General features: G+C 38.7%; 1 protein-coding gene across 3 annotated transcripts in view; it reads right to left on the reverse strand.

Annotated features, from left to right (window-relative positions):
- PHTF2 (putative homeodomain transcription factor 2) overlaps nucleotides 1–17,967 on the reverse strand; it is a 163,849-nt gene that overhangs the window by 103,948 nt on the left and 41,934 nt on the right. The window contains exon 2 of one of the 3 annotated variants that reach the window (XM_025380416.1): nucleotides 4,089–4,190. The exons of the other annotated variants lie outside the window; for them this stretch is intronic. Coding sequence (XP_025236201.1) covers nucleotides 4,089–4,190 — 102 coding nt within the window. The remainder of the gene's footprint in view (nucleotides 1–4,088; nucleotides 4,191–17,967) is intronic. 3 annotated transcript variants of the gene reach the window in all.

Here is a 17,967-nt window from a genome sequence, read left to right on the forward strand (position 1 = left end):
TTGGACTTCTGGACTCATGAATGGTGAAAAAATAAACTTCTATTGTTTTAAGTCACCCAGTTTGTGGTCATTTGTTATGAAAGATATAGAAAACCAATATAACTTCTTATAATTTATATCTTGTTATAACCACTGAGTTAATTTATTTCATTATCACAATAAATTAAACCATGAGACTATATATAGAAGCACTCTGGGGAAAAATGCTATATAAATGTATGGTGGTACTCTAACATCATCACCATTCCTGTCATTGTTAAATCAACACATATGTATCTATAATACTAACTCTTTAAAAAAAAAAAAAAAAAGTGTATACTTTTCCAAAGACAGAGACATCTGAAGTCACCTAAAAACAAACAAACAAACAAACCTCTCAAATTAAACAAATGGGTTATATCAAAGTCTCTTCAGTCTGTTTCTCAAAGAAACTTTAGGATAGGAAGACCAGTGGCCTGAAAGTCAGCAGACCTTAGTTTTGGCTTTAATCACTAATTCATGATCAAGTTATTAACTTCTATGGGTGTCCAATTTCTTACCTATAAAGCAAAAAGTTTAACAGGAACTAGATAACCTCTAATGTCAAACCCTCGACTATCACATAGTACAGTTTTTTTCCTTGTAAACAAGTAAAACTAAAACCCAAATTATTTAGGCTAGAGATACCCAAACTGGAGACAGTGTGTGAGTGGAAAAGTAAGAATTTCATAACCAAAATAGGGAAGAAAAATCCTAAGTGAAAATGCAAATGTTACAGCAACTAAACTAACCAATCCATTTGTGCTAGGATAAGTCTTATTTTTGGCGAGTAAGTGACATTAAAAAGGAAGAGGTGGAAAACATGATCAGTGACTGAAGCAAGCAAAATTGAGGTTTATAAGTGCTACTTAATCATGATTTTGCTGTATAAGTGTTAGACAACAAACATCAACTAAATACCCACTTTTCTACCACCGGATATTAGAAGTCTACTATTTCAGATTTTCCATCTACAAGGAATTTTAAGCCTCATGAGAATTTTTTGAATCCATGAAATAGAGTACTCTGACAAGTTTAAGGAATATAAAGCAGTCACTCTGGGTTGACGGCTGACCCATATATCAATAATCCTTAAATAAATACAAAAGACAGTGTTACTCCTTTATATACATGAACAAAGCGGAATTCAGAGAAATTAGGCAATTTATCCAAAGTTACACAGACTGTCAAGAACAAGGATTCAAATCTCTGCTTTCTAAAACCCAAAACCTGTGTTCTTGTTAACTATTAAGATACACTGCCTCATATGGTGGTTACCATCAGATGGTTGTGACAAGGTTTTTGGTCTGAGCCCTATTTTACACAGTGTTCAGCTGGTAAAACTTCATCAGGCTGATTTATAGTCCATGTGATTTGCTGAATATATACTATTACCTCTTTAAAAATTAATATGTGTTTGTATATACATACTCCCTCCATGCTTTAGTCAGGGCTCTTAAAAAAAATCCAATTCAAACTAGCTTCAACAAAGGGGAATTCTTTAGAAGATAACGGCTGAACTACTCAAAGCTAATCTTGGGGTAGAGAGAATCCAGAGACCAGAGTACCATGATGGCCTGTGGTTGTCTCTTTTTCCTATTCATGACCTCTAGTGCTATCTCATTTCCTCCTTTCCACAACTTTCTCCAATACGGTAACACGTCTAGAGCTAGCTCCAGACTTTCGTCCTTGTTAACTCCCCCATGAAAGAAGCAAGAGTCTTTTCTATCAGCTCTAATTTTTGAAAAGTTTATAAAAGGACAGCTTAGGTCACTGCGCATACCTGGACTGATCACTGTGGCCAAGGGGATGAAGAATCATCTCTGGCTTTGCCTTAACCATATATCCACCAGTTTGGCTGGATCAAAGGAAGAGTATTCGTAGCAAAAACATGGTCATTAGAGATATTCTTAAGTACTGAAAGACACGCTAATTTATCATCTATTTTATTGCAAGTCATAAGATAGTTATTATTATTATTTTTAAGAGTGATATAGTCATCCCTCAGTATCTGTGGAGGATTAATGCCAGGACCACTTGCAGATATTAAAAATCCATGAATCCTCAAGTCCCTTATATAAGATGGTGTAGTATTTGCATATAACATATGCATATCCTCTCATATACTTTACATCATCTCTAGATTATTTATAATACCTAATATGATATAACTGTTCTGTAAATACTGGTTATACTGTATTGTTTAGGGAATAATGGCAAGGAAAAAAAAAAGTCTGTACATGCTCAGTACACACACAACCACCCATTTTTTAAAAATACTTTTAAGCCAGGTATGGTAGCTCACACATGTAATCCCAGTACTTCGAGGCTAGAAGTTCAAGGCCAGCCTGGGAAATATAGCAAGACGCCACCTTTACAAAAAATTTTAAAATGAGCTGGGTGTGGTGGTGCGTGCCTGTAGTCCCAGCTACTTGGGAGGCTGATGTGGGAGGATCATTTGAGCCCAGAAGTTCTAGGTTACAGTAAGATATGATCACACCACTGTACTCTAGCCTGGGAGACAACAAGGCCCTGTCTCTAAAAATAAATAAATAAATAAATAAAAATTTTTAAAAATGTATTTTTGATCCACAGTTGCTTGAATCCACAGATGTGGAGCCCACAGACCTCGAGGGCTGACTGTACTTCATATTTATTGACAATTTATAAACCACTTAAACACTTATTTTTATTTTTTAGAGATGAGGGTCCTGTTATGCTACCCAACCTGGACTCAAAATGTTGGACTCAATCAATGCCTCAGCTGTGTAAGTAGCTGGGACTATAGGTGTGCAACATCATACCTGGTAAAAAATTTTCAAGAAATCTTATTTAGATTATTGGAGCAAGATGGCCAAATAGCAATCATGCTCCCAGAAGGAACACCAAATTGAACAAACTACACAAGAAAGCACTTCCATAAGAACCAAAAATCAGGTGAGTAAACACAGTACTTTGTTTTAACCCTTATCAGGGAAAGACACACTGAAAAGGGTAGGAAAGACAGTCTTGAATTGTCAACACCACCCCTCCCACATTCCCAGTAGCAGCCGTGTGGCGTGAACAAAGTATATCAACGTGCTTGGGGGACAGAAAGTGTAGTGATTATGAGACTTTGCATTGGAACTTGGTGCTGCCCTGTCACAGTGGAAAGCAACATGGGGCAAAATTCAGCTGGTGCTCATGGAGGCAGCATTTAGACCAGTCCTAGGCAGAGGGGTATTATCCAGCCCAACAGTCAGAAACTGCATTCTGGCTAGCCCTACCACCACAGACTAATGCCTTCTGGGGTCCTAAATAAACGTGAAAGGCAATCTAGGCCACAAGGACTGGAATTCTTAGGCAAGTCCTGGTACTGTGCTGGGCTCAGAGCCAGTGGACTTGGTGTGCATGCAACCCAATGAGATAGCAGCTGGGGTAGCCAAGAGAATGCTTGCACCACTCCTTCCCCAACCCCAGGCAGCGCAGCTCACAGCTCTGGGAGAGACTCCTTCCCTCCATTTGGGGAAAGGAGAGTGAAGAGTAAGGAGGACTAAGAAGACTTTGTCTTGGAACTTGGATAGTAGGTAAGCCACAACAGAATAGGGCACTGGGCAGAGTACTGAAGTGCCCATTCCAGGCTGTAGCTCCCAGACAACCCTTCTAGACACCCTGGGACAAAAGGGAACCCACTGCCTTGAAGGGAAGGACACAGTCCTGGCATGATTCATCACCTGCTGACTAAACAGCCCTTGGGTCTTGAAAACATGTAAGTGGTACCCAGGCAGTACTCACTGCAGGCCTTGGGTGAGACCCAGGGTCCTGCTGGCTTTGGGTGTGACCCAGCACATTCTCAGCTGTGATGGCTACAAGGAATAATTCCTTCTGCTTAAGGAAGAGAAAGGGAAGAGTAAGGGGGACTTTGTCTTGCAGCCTGGGCACCAGCTCGGCCACAGTAGAGTAGAACACCAGGCAGACTCCTGGGTTCCTTGATTCCAGGCCTTGGGTCCCGGTCAGCATTTCTGGACCCAGCATGGGCCAGAGCAAAACCTGCTACCCTGAACGGAGAAAACAGGCCTGGCAGCACTCACCAAACACTGAATGAAGAGCCCTTGGTCCTTGAGCGAACACTGGCAGTAGCCAAGCAGTACTTGCTGTGGGCTTGAGGTGGTGGTGGCCACAGGGAGAAACTCCTACATGAGCAAAGGAGAAGGAAGAGTGCAAAGAACTTTGTCTTGTGGCTTGGGTGCCAATGCAACTGCAGCAGAATAGAGCATGAAGTAGATTTCTAAGATTCCTGACTCCAGGCTCTGGCTCCTGGATGGCATTTCTGTACCTACCCTGGGCTGGGGTCGGGGGTGTGGAGAGTGGGGCAGGGGAGCTTGATGCTCTGGAGGGAAGGATGCAAGCCTAGCTGGATTTACTACCTGCTGACTGAAGAGCTCTTGGGCCTTCAGTGAATGTTAGTGATAGCCCAGGGAGTGGTCGCTGTAGGCCTTGGGTGAGACCCAGTGCCATACTGGCTTCGGGTCTAACCTGCACAGTCCTAGTAGTGGTAGCCAAAGGAGTGCATGCACTACCCTTCCCCCAGCTCCAGGCAGCTCAGCAGACAGAGACTCCATTTGTTTGGTGAAAGGTAAGGGAAAGGAAGAGACTCTCCCTGATAATCCAGGGAGTTTTCCCACTTCTTACTCAAGACAACCAAAGCAGTACCTGCACAAGTCTGCAAGAGTCACTGCATTACCAAGCTTGGGTTGCCCCCTAATGCAGATACGGCCGCAATGACCAAAGATTTAGATCACAAAACTAAATTCCCTTTGAATACTTGGAAATCCTTCCCAAGAAGGATAGGTACAAACAAACCCAGACTGCAAAGAATACAATAAATACCTAACTCTTCAATGTCCAAACATCAATGAACACCCACAAACATCAAGACGATCCAGGAAAACATGACCTCACCAAATGAACTAAATAAGGCACCAGTGACCAATTCCAGAGTGACAAAGATATGCGACTGTTAAGACAGATAATTCAAAATAGCTATTTTGAGGAAGCTCAATGAAATTCAAGATAAAAAGGAGAAGGAATTTGGAATCCTATTAGAAAAATTTTACAATAAGATTGAAATAATTTTAAAATGTAAATCAAATTCTGGGGCTTCAAGATACACTGGCTGACTTTAAAAAAAAGAGAGAGAAAAAAAAATCTGGAGCTGAGTGGCCAGGCCCCGTGGCTCATACCTGTAATCCTAACACTTTGGGAGGCCAAGGTGAGCTCAGAAGTTCAAGACCAGCCGGACAACACGCTGAAACCCTGTCTCTATTAAAATACAAAAAATTAGCTGGGTGTGGTGGTGCACGCCTGTAGTCCCAGCTACTCAGGAGGCTGAGGCATGAGAATTGCTTGAACCCAGGAGGCAGAGGTTCCAGTGAGCTGAGATCACACCACTGCACTCCAGCCTGGGCAACAGAGCAAGACTCTGTCTCAAAAAAAAAAAAAAAAAATCCAGAGCTGAAAAGTTCAACTGACATACTAAAGAATACATTAAAGTCTGTCAACAGCAGAACTGATCAAGCAGAAAAAAAGAATTAGTGAGCATGCTATTTGAAAATACAGTCAGAAGAGACAAAAGAAAAAAGAATAAAAAAGAATGAATCATGCCTACAAGATCTAGAAAATACCCTCAAAAAGGCAAATCTAAGAGTCACGTACTTTTTTTTTTTTCTGAGACGGAGTCTCGCTTTGTCACCCAGGCTGGAGTGCAGTGGCCGGATCTCAGCTCACTGCAAGCTCCGCCTCCCGGGTTTACGCCATTCTCCTGCCTCAGCCTCCTGAGTAGCTGGGACTACAGGCGCCCACCACCTCGCCCGGCTAGTTTTTTGTATTTTTTAGTAGAGACGGGGTTTCACCTGTTAGCCAGGATGGTCTCAATCTCCTGACCTCGTGATCCGCCCGTCTTGGCCTCTCAAAGTGCTGGGATTACAGGCTTGAGCCACCGCCCCCGGCCGAGTTACTTACTTTTAAATGGAGGTAGAGAGAGAGATATTGGGGTAAAAAGTTTATTCAAAGAGATAATAACAAACCTAAAGAAAATATCAATATTCAAGTATAAGAAGGTCATAGAACACCAAGCAGATTTAACCCAAAGACTACCTCAAGGCATTTAATAATCAAACTCCTGAAGGTCAAGAATAAAGAAATGAGCCTAAAATTAGCAAAAGAAAAGAAACAAATAACATGCAATGGAGCTCTAATACATCTGGCAGCAGACTTATCAGTGGAAACCTTACAGGCCAGGAGAGAGTGGCAGGACATATTTAAAGTGCTGACAGAAAAAAACTTTTACCCTCTAATAGTATATCCAGGAAAAATATCCTTCAAACATAAAGGAGAAATACTTTCTTAGACAAACAAAAGGTGAGAGATTTCATCAACACCAGATCTGCCCTTCAAGAAATGCTAAAGGGAGTTCTTCAATCTGAAAGGAGGTTAAAAAGCAATAAGAAATCATCTGAAGGTACAAAACACACTGGTAATAGTTAAGTACACAGACAAACAGAATATTGTAACACTATAGTTGTGATATATAAACCACTCATATATTGAGTAAAAAGACTAAAAGATGAACCTATTAAAAATAATAACTATAACAACTGTTCAAGATAAAGACAGTATAAAAAGATATTAATAGAAACAAAAAATTAAAAAGCAAGGGGCATAAAGTGAAAGTATAAAGTTTTTATTCCTTTTCTCTTTGCTTGTTAGTTTTTGCAATCAGTATTAAGTTGTCATCAGTTTAAAATAATGGGTTATGAGATGTTACTCGCAAGGCTCATGGTAACCTCAAATCAAAAAACCTACAACAGATACACAAAAAATAAAAAGCAAGAAATCTAATTTTTATATTTTTAGTAGAGATGGGTTTCACCATGTTGGCCAGGCTGCTCTTGAACTCCTCAAGTGATCTGCCCACCTCAGCCTCCCAAAGTGTTGGGAATACAGGCGGGAGCCACCGTGCCCATCCAAAAATAAACTTTAAAAAATTAACCAGGTTGGTGGCACGTGCCTGTGGTCCCAGCTACTCAAGAGGCTGAGGCAGGAGGATTGCTTGAGCCTAGGAATTCAAGGCTGCAGTGAGTTGTAAGTGTGCCACTGCACTGCAGCCTGGGCAACAGAGCAAGGCTGTCTCACAAAAAAAAAAAAACAAAACAAAAAAAACCTTTAGAAACTACACAAACACATGGAAATTAAAATTAAACAATATGCTCCAGAATTATCAGTGAGTCCATAAAGAAATGAAGAAAATTTTAAAAATTATTGAAACAAATAAAATAGAAATACAACATACTAAAACTTATGAGACACAGTGAAAGCAGTACTAAGAGGAAAGTTTAATCCTCTTTAATCCAATCAGCCCCTATATCAAAAAAGTAGAAAAACTCAAACAACCTAACAGTGCATCTTAAATAACTAGAAAATAAGAACAAATCAAACCCAGAATCGGTAGAATAAATAATAAAGATCAGAGCAGTAATCCCAGCACTTTGGGAAGCCAAGGCAGTCGGATCACTTGAGCTCAGGAGTTCAAGACCAGCCTGAGTAACATAGTGAGACCCGTCTCTAAATAAAAAAAATTAAAAAACAAAAAAGCAGAAATAAATGAAATTGAAACAAAAAAATACAAAAGATCAATGAAATAAGTTTGTTTTATGAAAAATAATCAACAAACCTTTAGCCACACTAAGAAAAAAAGAAGACACAAACATAATTAAAGATGAAAAGGGATATATTACAATGAACTCTACAGAAATTCAAAGGATCATTAGAGACTACTATGAGCAACTATATGACAATAAATTGGAAAACCCAGAAGAAATGGACAAATTCCTAAACACAGACAACCTACCAAAATTGCACCATGAAGAAATCCAAAATCTGAACAGACCAATAAGTAATGAGATCAAAGCTGTAATAAAAAGTCTCCCAGCAAAGAAAAGCCCAGTACCCTATGGCTTCACTGCTATACTTTACCAAACATTTAAGGAACTAATACCAATCCTTCTCAAACTATGCTGAAAAGCAGAGAAAGAGGGAATACTTCCAAACTCATTTTGTAAGGCCAGTATTACTGATACCCAAACCAGACAAAGACATATCAAAAAAAGAAAACTATAGGTCAGTATCCCTGATAACCACAAAAATCCTCAACACAATACTAGCAAACCGAATATAACAACACATTAAAAAGATCATTCATCATGACCAAGTGGGATTTATCCATGGATGCATGATGGTTCAACATATGCAAATCAATCAATGTGATACATCATATCAACAAAATGAAGGACAAAATCAATCAACATCCCTTCATAATAAAAACACTAAAAAAACTGGGTATGGAAGGAATATACCTCAACACAATAAAAGCCATATATGATGGATGCATTGCTGGTATCAAACTGATTAGGGAAAAGCTGAAAGACTTTCCTCTAAGATCTGAAACACAACAAGGATGCCCATTTTGCTTTCCCCCGCCAGTGCCCCCACATTCTGGGAAGAAAACAGATCACTTTTTTTTTTCTTTTTTGTTTTGTTTTGTTTTGAGACAGGGTCTCGCTCTGTGAACTAGGCTGGAGTGAGTGCAGTGGCACAATCATGGCTCACTGCAGCCTCAACCTCCTGGGCTCAAGTGATTCTCCTGCCTCTACCTCCCAAGTAGTTGGAACTACAAGTGTATGCCACCATGCCTAGCTTATTTTTTTTCTATTTTTTTAGAGACAAGGTCCCACTATGTTGCCTGGCTGCTCTAGAACTCCTAGGTTCAAGAGATCCTCCTGCCTTAGCTAAGATTACCGGTGTGAACCATTGTGCCTGGCCTTTTTTTTTTTTTTTTTTTTTTTGAGACAATGTCTTGCTTTGTCTTTCAGGCTAGAGTGCAGTGGCACAAACTGGCTCACTGCAGGCTCACTTCTAGGGCTCAAGTGATCCTGCCACCTCAGCTTCCCAAGTAGCTGGAAATAAAGGGGCTTGCCACCACACCTGGCTACCTTTTTTTTTTTTTTTTTTTTTTTTTTTAATTTTGTTGAGACAGGGTCAAGCCATGTTCCCCAGGCTGATATTGAACTCCTGGCTTCAAGCAATTCTCCCACTTCAGCCTCCTGAAGTTCTGGGATTACAGGCATGATCCACAATGCCCAGCCACTGCCCACTTTCACTAATGTTATTCAACACGGCAATCGAAGTCCTAGTTAGGGCAATCAGACAAGAGAAGGAAATACAAGACATCCAAATTGGAAAGGAAGAAGTCCAATTCTCTTTGTTTGCAGATGATATGATCTTTTATTTGGAAAAACCTAAAGACTGCACCAAAAATCTATCAGAACTGATGAACAAATTCAGTAAAGTTGCAGAATGCGATCAACGTAAAAAAATCAGTAGCATTTCTATATACCAACAGTGAACAATCTGAAAAAGAAACCAAGAAAGTAATTCCATTTACAATAGCTACAGATAAAATAAGATACCTAGGAATAAACTTAATCATGCAAATGAAATGTCTCCACAGTGAAAACTACGAAACACCGATGCAAAGAATTAATATTGTTAAAATATGCATATTACCCAAAGCAATCTACAGATTCAATGTAAGCACTATCAAAACGCCAACGACATTCTTCAGAGAAATAGAAAAAATAATCCTCGAATTTTATTTGGAACCACAAAAGACCAAGAATAGCCAGACATTCTGAGTGAAAAGAACAAAACTGGAGGAATCATATTGCATGACTTCAAATTATACTACAGAGCTACTGTAACAAAACCAGCATGGTGGCCAGGTGCGGTGACTCACGCCTGCAATCCTAGCACCTTGGGAGGCCGAGGTGAGTGATCACTTGAGGTCAGTTCGAGACCAGCCTGGCCAACTGAAGAAACCCCATCTCTACTAAAAAAAAAAAAAACAAAAATACACACACACACACACACACACACACACATATATATAAATTAGTCAGGCATGATGGTGCATGCCTGTAATCCCAGCTACTCCAGAGGCTGAGGCATGAGAATCACTTCAATCCAGGAGGCAGAGGTTGCAGTAAGCCCAGATCGCGCCACTACATTCTAGCCTGGGTAAGACAGAGGGAGACTCCATCTCAAAAAAAAACAAAAGCAAAACAAAAAAACCCCAGCATGGTACTGGCATAAAAAAAGACATGTAGATCAGTGGAACACAATAGAAGCCCAGAAACAAATCCATATAACTACAGTGAACTCATTTCAACAAAGGTACCAAGAACATCACAATGGATGTTCTCTTCAATAAATGGTAAAATGACGCTGGGAAAACTGATATCCATATGCAGAAGAATGAAACTAGACACCAATCTCTCATCATATACACAAATCAAATCAAAATTGATTAAATATTTAAATCTAAGACTTTAAACTATGAAACTACTACAAGAAAATATTGGGGAAACTCTCCAAGATATTGGACTGGCCAAGGGTTTCTTGAGTAATACTACCAAAGCACAGGCAACCAAAGTAAAAATGGAGAAATGCGATCACACCAAGTTAAAAAGCTTCTGCAGAGCAACGGACAATATCAACAAAGAGACAATGTACAGAATGATAGAAAATATGTGCAAACTACCCATCTGACAGTGAATTAATAACCAGAATATACAAGGAGCTCAAACAACTTTATAGGGAAAAAAAATCTAATAATTCATTTTAAAAATGGGCAAAAGGTCTGAATAGACATTTATCAAAAGAAGACACAAATGGCAAACATGTATATGAAAAAGTGCTTCACATTATGGATCATCAGAGAAATGCAAATCAAAACTACAATGAGATATCATCTTACCTCAGTCAAAATGGCTTTTCTCCAGAAGACAGGTAATAACAAATGCTGGCAAGGATGTGGAGAAAAGAGAATCCCTGTACACTGTTGGTAGGAACGCAAATTAGTACAGCCACTACAGAGAACAGTATGGAGGTTCCTTGAAAAACTAAAAATAGAACTACCATATGATCCAGCAAGCCCACTCCTAGGTATATACCCCAAAAAAGGAAATTAGTATATTGAAGAGATATCTGCACTCCCATGTTAACTGCAGCAGTTATTCACGATAACCAAGATTTGGAATCAACCTAAGTGTCCATCAATGAATGAATAGATAAAGAAAATTTGGTACATATACACAATGAATAGTATTCTGTCATGAGAAAGAACGAGATCCTGACACTTGCAACAACATGAATGGAACTGGAAGACATTATGTTAAGTGAAATAAGCCAGGCACAGAGAGACATACTTCACAGGTTCTCACTCATTTGTGGGAGCTAAAAATTAAAAGAACTGAACTCATGAAAATGGAGAGTAGAATGATCATTACCAGAGGCTGGAAAGGGTAGTAGGGATGGGAAACAGAGATGGTTGTTGGGTATAAAACCACAGTTAGATAGAATGAATAAGATCTAGTACTTGACAGCACAACAGGGTGACTACAGTCAATAATAATTTACTGTACAATTTAAAATAACTAAAAGAGTATAATCAGAACATTTGGAACACAAAGAAACGATAAACGCTTGAAGTAATGGATACTCCATTTACACTGATGTGATTATATGTTTGTATGAAAATATCTCATGTACCCCATAAATATATAAACCTACTATGTACCCATAAACATAAAAATAGATTTAAAAATTATATTTAAAGTTGACTTATCCTGTCACAACCTGTGTGATTCATCCAAGGGAAGCATTACTATCTGCAGCTTAAAAAAGAAAAAACTGAGGCTCATAAAAATTAAATAACATGTTCAATATTATAAGCTGGTAAATGTCACAAAATCAAATAGAGGTCTCGATGCTATACACAGTGCTCTTTCAACCTTATTATACTATAAAGCATGGTAGTTTAAAATTACATTCAAGAAAAGGACATAAAAGTGAAAATGTAATAAGCGCCTTTGTCTATGGCTCAGTACTTCTTTTTGGTAGATCTTAATTTTCTCTCTACTACTATAACCAGCTAAGGCAAGAGGAATGTATAGAAAACCATACCCCCTCAGAAGGCACTTCTGTGTATCACTTAGGATGCTTTCAGAAGCAAGAAACTAAAAAACCCAACTTCAAATGACTGAAAAAATACAGGGATTTATTGTCTCACACAGTAAGAAATTCCAAATTAGGTCATTCAGAACTGATTAATTTTACAGTTCATAAAGTCCTAAAAAGCTGAAGTTTTCTTTCCATCTTTCATTTCTGACATCCTCAGCCCATTAGAAAGCTCCTTTCATGGGAACTAAGTCACTATAAAAGCTTCAGGCTTGCAGGCTCGTGCCTGCAATATCAACACTTTGGGAGGCTGAGGCAAGAGGATCACCTGAAGCCAGGAGTTCAAGACCAACCTGGGCAACAGAGCAAGACCCCACCTCTACAAAAAAGCAAAAAAGGAAGAAAACTACCCAGGCATGATAGTGCAAGCCTGCAGTCCCAGCTACTCGGAAGGCTGAGCAGGAGGACTGCTTAAGCCCAGGAGTCGGAGACTGCAGTGAGCCATGACTGTGTCACTGCACAACAGATTGAGTGACAGAGCAAGACAGGCAGGAAGAGATGAGAAGAGAAGAGAAGAGAAGAGAAGAGAAGAGAAGAGAAGAGAAGAGAAGAGAAGAGAAGAGAAGAGAAGAGAAGAGAAGAGAAGAGAAGACTAATTTCAGGCAACATGCCTCACCCACCAATGTCCCAAGACAGGAAGGCAACCCTCTATTTCATATCATTATACTGTATTATTTAATATATGTAAAGCACTGAAAAAGTGGCACATAATAAGCATCACATAAAGTTTGCTATTATTATTATTGGTTGTTTTTAGGATGTGAGAGACTTTTCCCAGAAGGCTTCATTTCTCATTAGCCAGAATTGGAATACATGTCCCATTCTATGCCAATCACTGGCAAAGGAAACAGAATGCCATGATTGGATTAGACTTACCAGGATTCACCCCCTCTGAGACTTTGGATACACATTCTTTGGCTATAAAGCCTGTGGAGAGGAATGAATTCCTTAACAAAGTAGAGGCTCTTCCACTAGGAAAAAAGGTCAGGAACAATTTTGGGTAGGAAACCTCTATATGGCAGTCTTCCACACATCCTTTCTTCTCAAGGAGCTAAAAGAGGAGGAGTCTGGAGGACCTTGGGGCTTGTTCTCACAACATGGAGAAAGGAATAAGCCAACTCTAGAAAAGCAATAAGAAAAAAGAGGCAGACGGACACATCTGATGGTGCTCTCGTCTTGGGATTAAGTCAACCCTGAGAAAAGCTTCACCACTAAGCACGGTTTAGCTTGAAAGCCAATAAATTTCCCTCTTTAAGATAGTTTGAGTTAGATTTGTCTTACTTGCAAAAGAATCCGGGAGACTGATGGCGGAAGGATATTAAATGACTGCACATGGTTTTGGAGTTGAAAGCTGAGACTTAATACTTTTCAACCATCCGTGCAACCTTAGGCAAGTTAGTACTCTGAAATGCCCTACACATACTTAAGTACACACACACACACACACGCACACATGCACATGCCCACACGCACATTAACATGGTTGAACTTTACCAAAAAGGTGTTCCCAACTATTTACAACTGATAGCAGTTACCAGTCAAGTTCATATTACTCAGGCTAGTTTCTCATCTAAATTACTAAATGAATCCCAATGCTGGCTCATATTTAAAAGTCGTTAAACATATTCATTAGTTTTCTCATTGCCAATTGACTCCTTAAAGACAATGACCAAGATCTGTATCATACAGTTCTTCCTTAGCCCTGTAAGCTAAATTCACTATTTTGCTATCACTATACAATGTTGCTAGTGCTTTTTTTCCCCCCCTTTTAAATTTGGGGAGTTTTTCTAAGCCACTTTTCTCCTATATATTTATCCAGTGAAAACAGAACCTCGTTCTCTCATAATTTTATCTGCACAGTCACAGTGGAATCTTACGGGTCATTATACTGTTTAAAGGAATACTCAGGGTGTCAATTATCTTTGAATACATGTCACTTCAGGTCCCTATTTCAAATAACTTCCAAAAGATAAGTAACTACATTCCCTATCCTTGGAAATGAGAAACTAGAAATATGAAAGCAGAGTATTTTGCTACAAAACACATTCAGTAGCTCATTATTAACTAAAAACTATTCTGGTTTCTCCCCTGCTATCATTCTTATTGCATTAACAGTTCCTCCAAGTTAATAACTGAAAATTACTTCAGACCAATAGGAACTTTAAAATTATTCATAACTATGAAGGCTGCAACAGCATAAAATGAAGTTTAAAACTGGATATTAAAAGACTTTTAAAATCTCAGAGTAAACCATGCATAGAAAAATTTATTTAGGCCGGTTGCAATGGCTCATGCCTATAATGCCAGCACTTTGGGAGGCTGAGGTGGGCAGATTGCTTGAGGTCAAGAGTTCAAGACCAGCCTGGCCAACATAGCAAAACCTCATCACTACTAAAAATACAAAAATTAGCTGGCTGTAGTAGCATGCGCCTGTAATCCCAGCTGCTCGGGAGGCTGAGGCAGGAGAATTGCTTGAACCCAGGAGGCAGAGGTTGCTGTGAGCCAAGATAGCACCACTGACTCCAGCCAGGGCGACAGAGTGAAACTCCATCTCAACAAAAAACAAAACAAAACAAAAGAATAATTTATTTAAAAATACTTGATAATTAAGCAGAATTTCTGTACACATTTATAATAATTTAAAAGTTTGTTTTCATTTTCTCCTGGAAATTTCACATCTGACATTATAGCTCATGTTCAAGAGTTTACAAATCAAGTGATGGCTTTTGGCCATTCAATATTCAAATACAAATATAAAAATGTCACAATTTTCTAGTGGAGAAAGGTGATTCTAAAGTGAGTTATGGCTGGGCACGGTAGCTCAGGCCTGTAATCCCAGCACTTTGGGAGTCCAAGGCAGGAGGATCGCTTGAAGCCAGAAGTTTGAGACCAGCCTGGGAAACATGGTGAAATCCCATCTCCACAAAAAAATACACAAATTAGGTGGGTGTGGGAGTCATAGCATGTATAGGCACATAGTTCCAGCTAGTTGGGGGGCTGAGGCAGGAGGATCGTTTGAGCCCAGGAGGTCGAGGCTACAGTCTGCCGTGTTCACACCACTGCACTTCAGCCTGGGTTACAAAGTGAGACCCTCCCTCAAAAATAAAAAGAAGTGAGTTACTACCAAACAAATATTCAAGAAAATGAAGATAAATGTTTTTGGTTTTTATTTACAAGGATACTACTCAGTATAAGCTGGATACTATCGAATGATAGTTACAAAATCAAAGAGCATTACAATATTAAAACTTTTAAAAATCATATAATCCAGGGCTTCTTAACCTGGGTTTTAAGATAGATGTGATATTTTCTGTATATGTACATTATATACATTTTTCTCAAAATATGATCCTTAGCTTTCAACACAATTTCAAAGTGGTCCGTGATTGAAAACAGGCTGAGAACTATTAGTTAGTCAATGTAGAAAAGTGGAAATTGATGCTCAGAGAAATAAAGTTATTTGCCTGCGGTTAATCAGTAAGTACAACTGCAGTTCTCCTGCCTTCATTTCACTGACGCATAAACGCCTCTAAAAATTTTTTTAATAAGCATATATTTAAGAGACAAACAGATCTGTATGACCTAAGCCAGTGAGGGGAACCCTCAAGCTAATGATAAAAGAAAATATTAAGATGGCAGCTGGGAGACATGACTTAAGAACAATCTATTCAGTATGGACTAGATAAAACAGAGAGTTCTAGGAGGGTCAGTTCCAAGAAAGGAAAAAAGGAAGAGATAATACCTGAATATGACTGACTGCAACAAAAGAAGTGTTACAATTTCATCAGAGACTTAGTAAAAGAATTTGAAAAACCAAGCAAAGGGAAAGAAAAGTTACACAGATTGGAAATATTACAACATAACACATCTTTAAATGATACATACACAGACATAATAATGTAAGCACCAAATACTGATTTAACCAAAATTTGGAGTCACTGGGACGATAGAGGGAGGAAACTTAGGGGAAGCTTATAAAAAAGCTAAATTCTAATCATATAGTCAGAAGTCAACAAGTAACAACTACAATAAAATGACCAAGAAAAAACAAGGCAGGCATGCTTCAAAACATGAAATATCATTTTTTAAAATGGTGTTATTCAGCAAAGGCTGTCTTAGAGCATAGGTCAGCAAACCAAGGCCTACAGGCCAAATCTAGACCCTTGCCTGTCTTTGTAAACTAAGTTTTACTGGAACACAGCCACGCTCATTAATTTTACATATTGTCTATGGCTGCTTTTGTGCTACAATGGCAACGCAAGGTTGAGTGGTTGCAGCAGAGACCTATGACTCAAAACCTAAATTATTTACTATCTGTTCCTTTAAAGAAAAAGTCAGACAATCCCATCCTAGTTTAGAACGTTGTATGACATTTTGTATCTCTGACTCCTACATATAAATGCCAGTATTCCATCAAAAGTCATTAGGATGAGGAGTGGGACTCCTCATCTTTGAAACTTTGGTTTCAGAACCACTGAGCTATAAAGACTTTAAAATGATTGCCTCTGGGGGAGCAAAACTCAAAGACTAGGTAAGGATAGGGATGGATAGTATTGCAGGCTGCCTTTTTTTTTTTTTTTGCAATAATCCTTGAAACACTAATCTTTCAACATATTCACATGTATTTCTTCAATAAAATTAAATTTAAAAGCAAAAGGAAAAAATAGAGCAAATCAAATCCAGTTAATGGTTCTGGCAACTCCCTAATTTATGTGATGAGTCTGGGCAACATGGCAAAACCCCGTCTCTACTAAAAATACAAGATCTAGCTGGGCATAGTGGCACATGCCTGTAGTCCCAGCTACTTCGGAGGCTGAGGTGGGAAGTTCACTTGAACCCAGGAGGTCAAGGATGCAGTGAGCCGTGATTGTGCCACAGCACTCCAGACTGGGTTAACAGAGTGAGACCCTGTCTTAAAAATAACTAAATATATATATAATAGAATATGTGATTACATTTGCTAGTATATTTTATGACATTTCTTATAGTTGCTCTGGAGAATATTTTGGTTGCATGTATCCAAAGCTGCCAGGTAAATGACCCTTGGATAAGAGGGTCATTTCAGTTACAGGGCTAACTGAATCTGAGTATAATATTTCACACCCTCTGATCCCAAGAAAGGTCAGTCAAGCAGGTATGTTCTATAAATGATCTTCAGTAAACTCTAAAGTGTTTAATGTAAAAAGCCAAACAGAGAAAAAGTTTATTAGGTAGAAATTAGAAAAGAGAAAAACTTTCAAAGATACAGACAGGAAAATGTTTAAAGTTTTTTTTGTTTTGTTTTCCTTAATTTATAATTTTATTTAGCTCTTTAGCTAAGCAGACTGATTTTTAACTTGACTGGAAGTTTAAAAGTTTAAAAGGAGGCACTAAAAAACACAGAAGACAATTAAGAGTATATTGATATCAATACTTCCAATAAAGTACCTTATATGAAAAATGTAATTACATACCTGTGTCATGTTCTACCCAGAAAACAAATAACACATCTAAAAACAGACCATAATCCCATGCCAGCTACTAAGGGAGGTTTAGGTAGGAGGATCACATGAGCCCAAGAGGTTGAGGCTGCAGTGAGCCATGAGTGTGCAACTGCACTCAAGCCTGGGCGATACAGTGAGACCCTGTCTCAAAAAATATTCTTAAAAAAGGCCACATTCTTCGGTTTGTCTAACTTTTAAAATTACTTTTAAAATTAGTAATTTTAAAATAACTTATTTTCAATTGAACAAAATTTTAAAATCATCTGTTTGGCTGGGCGCAGTGGCTCACGCCTGTAATCCTAGCACTTTCAGAGGCTAAGTGAGGCGGGCAGATCACCTGAGGTCAGGAGTT

This window comes from Theropithecus gelada, chromosome 3 (assembly GCF_003255815.1).
Source record: "Theropithecus gelada isolate Dixy chromosome 3, Tgel_1.0, whole genome shotgun sequence".
Classification (NCBI taxonomy): domain Eukaryota; kingdom Metazoa; phylum Chordata; class Mammalia; order Primates; family Cercopithecidae; genus Theropithecus; species Theropithecus gelada.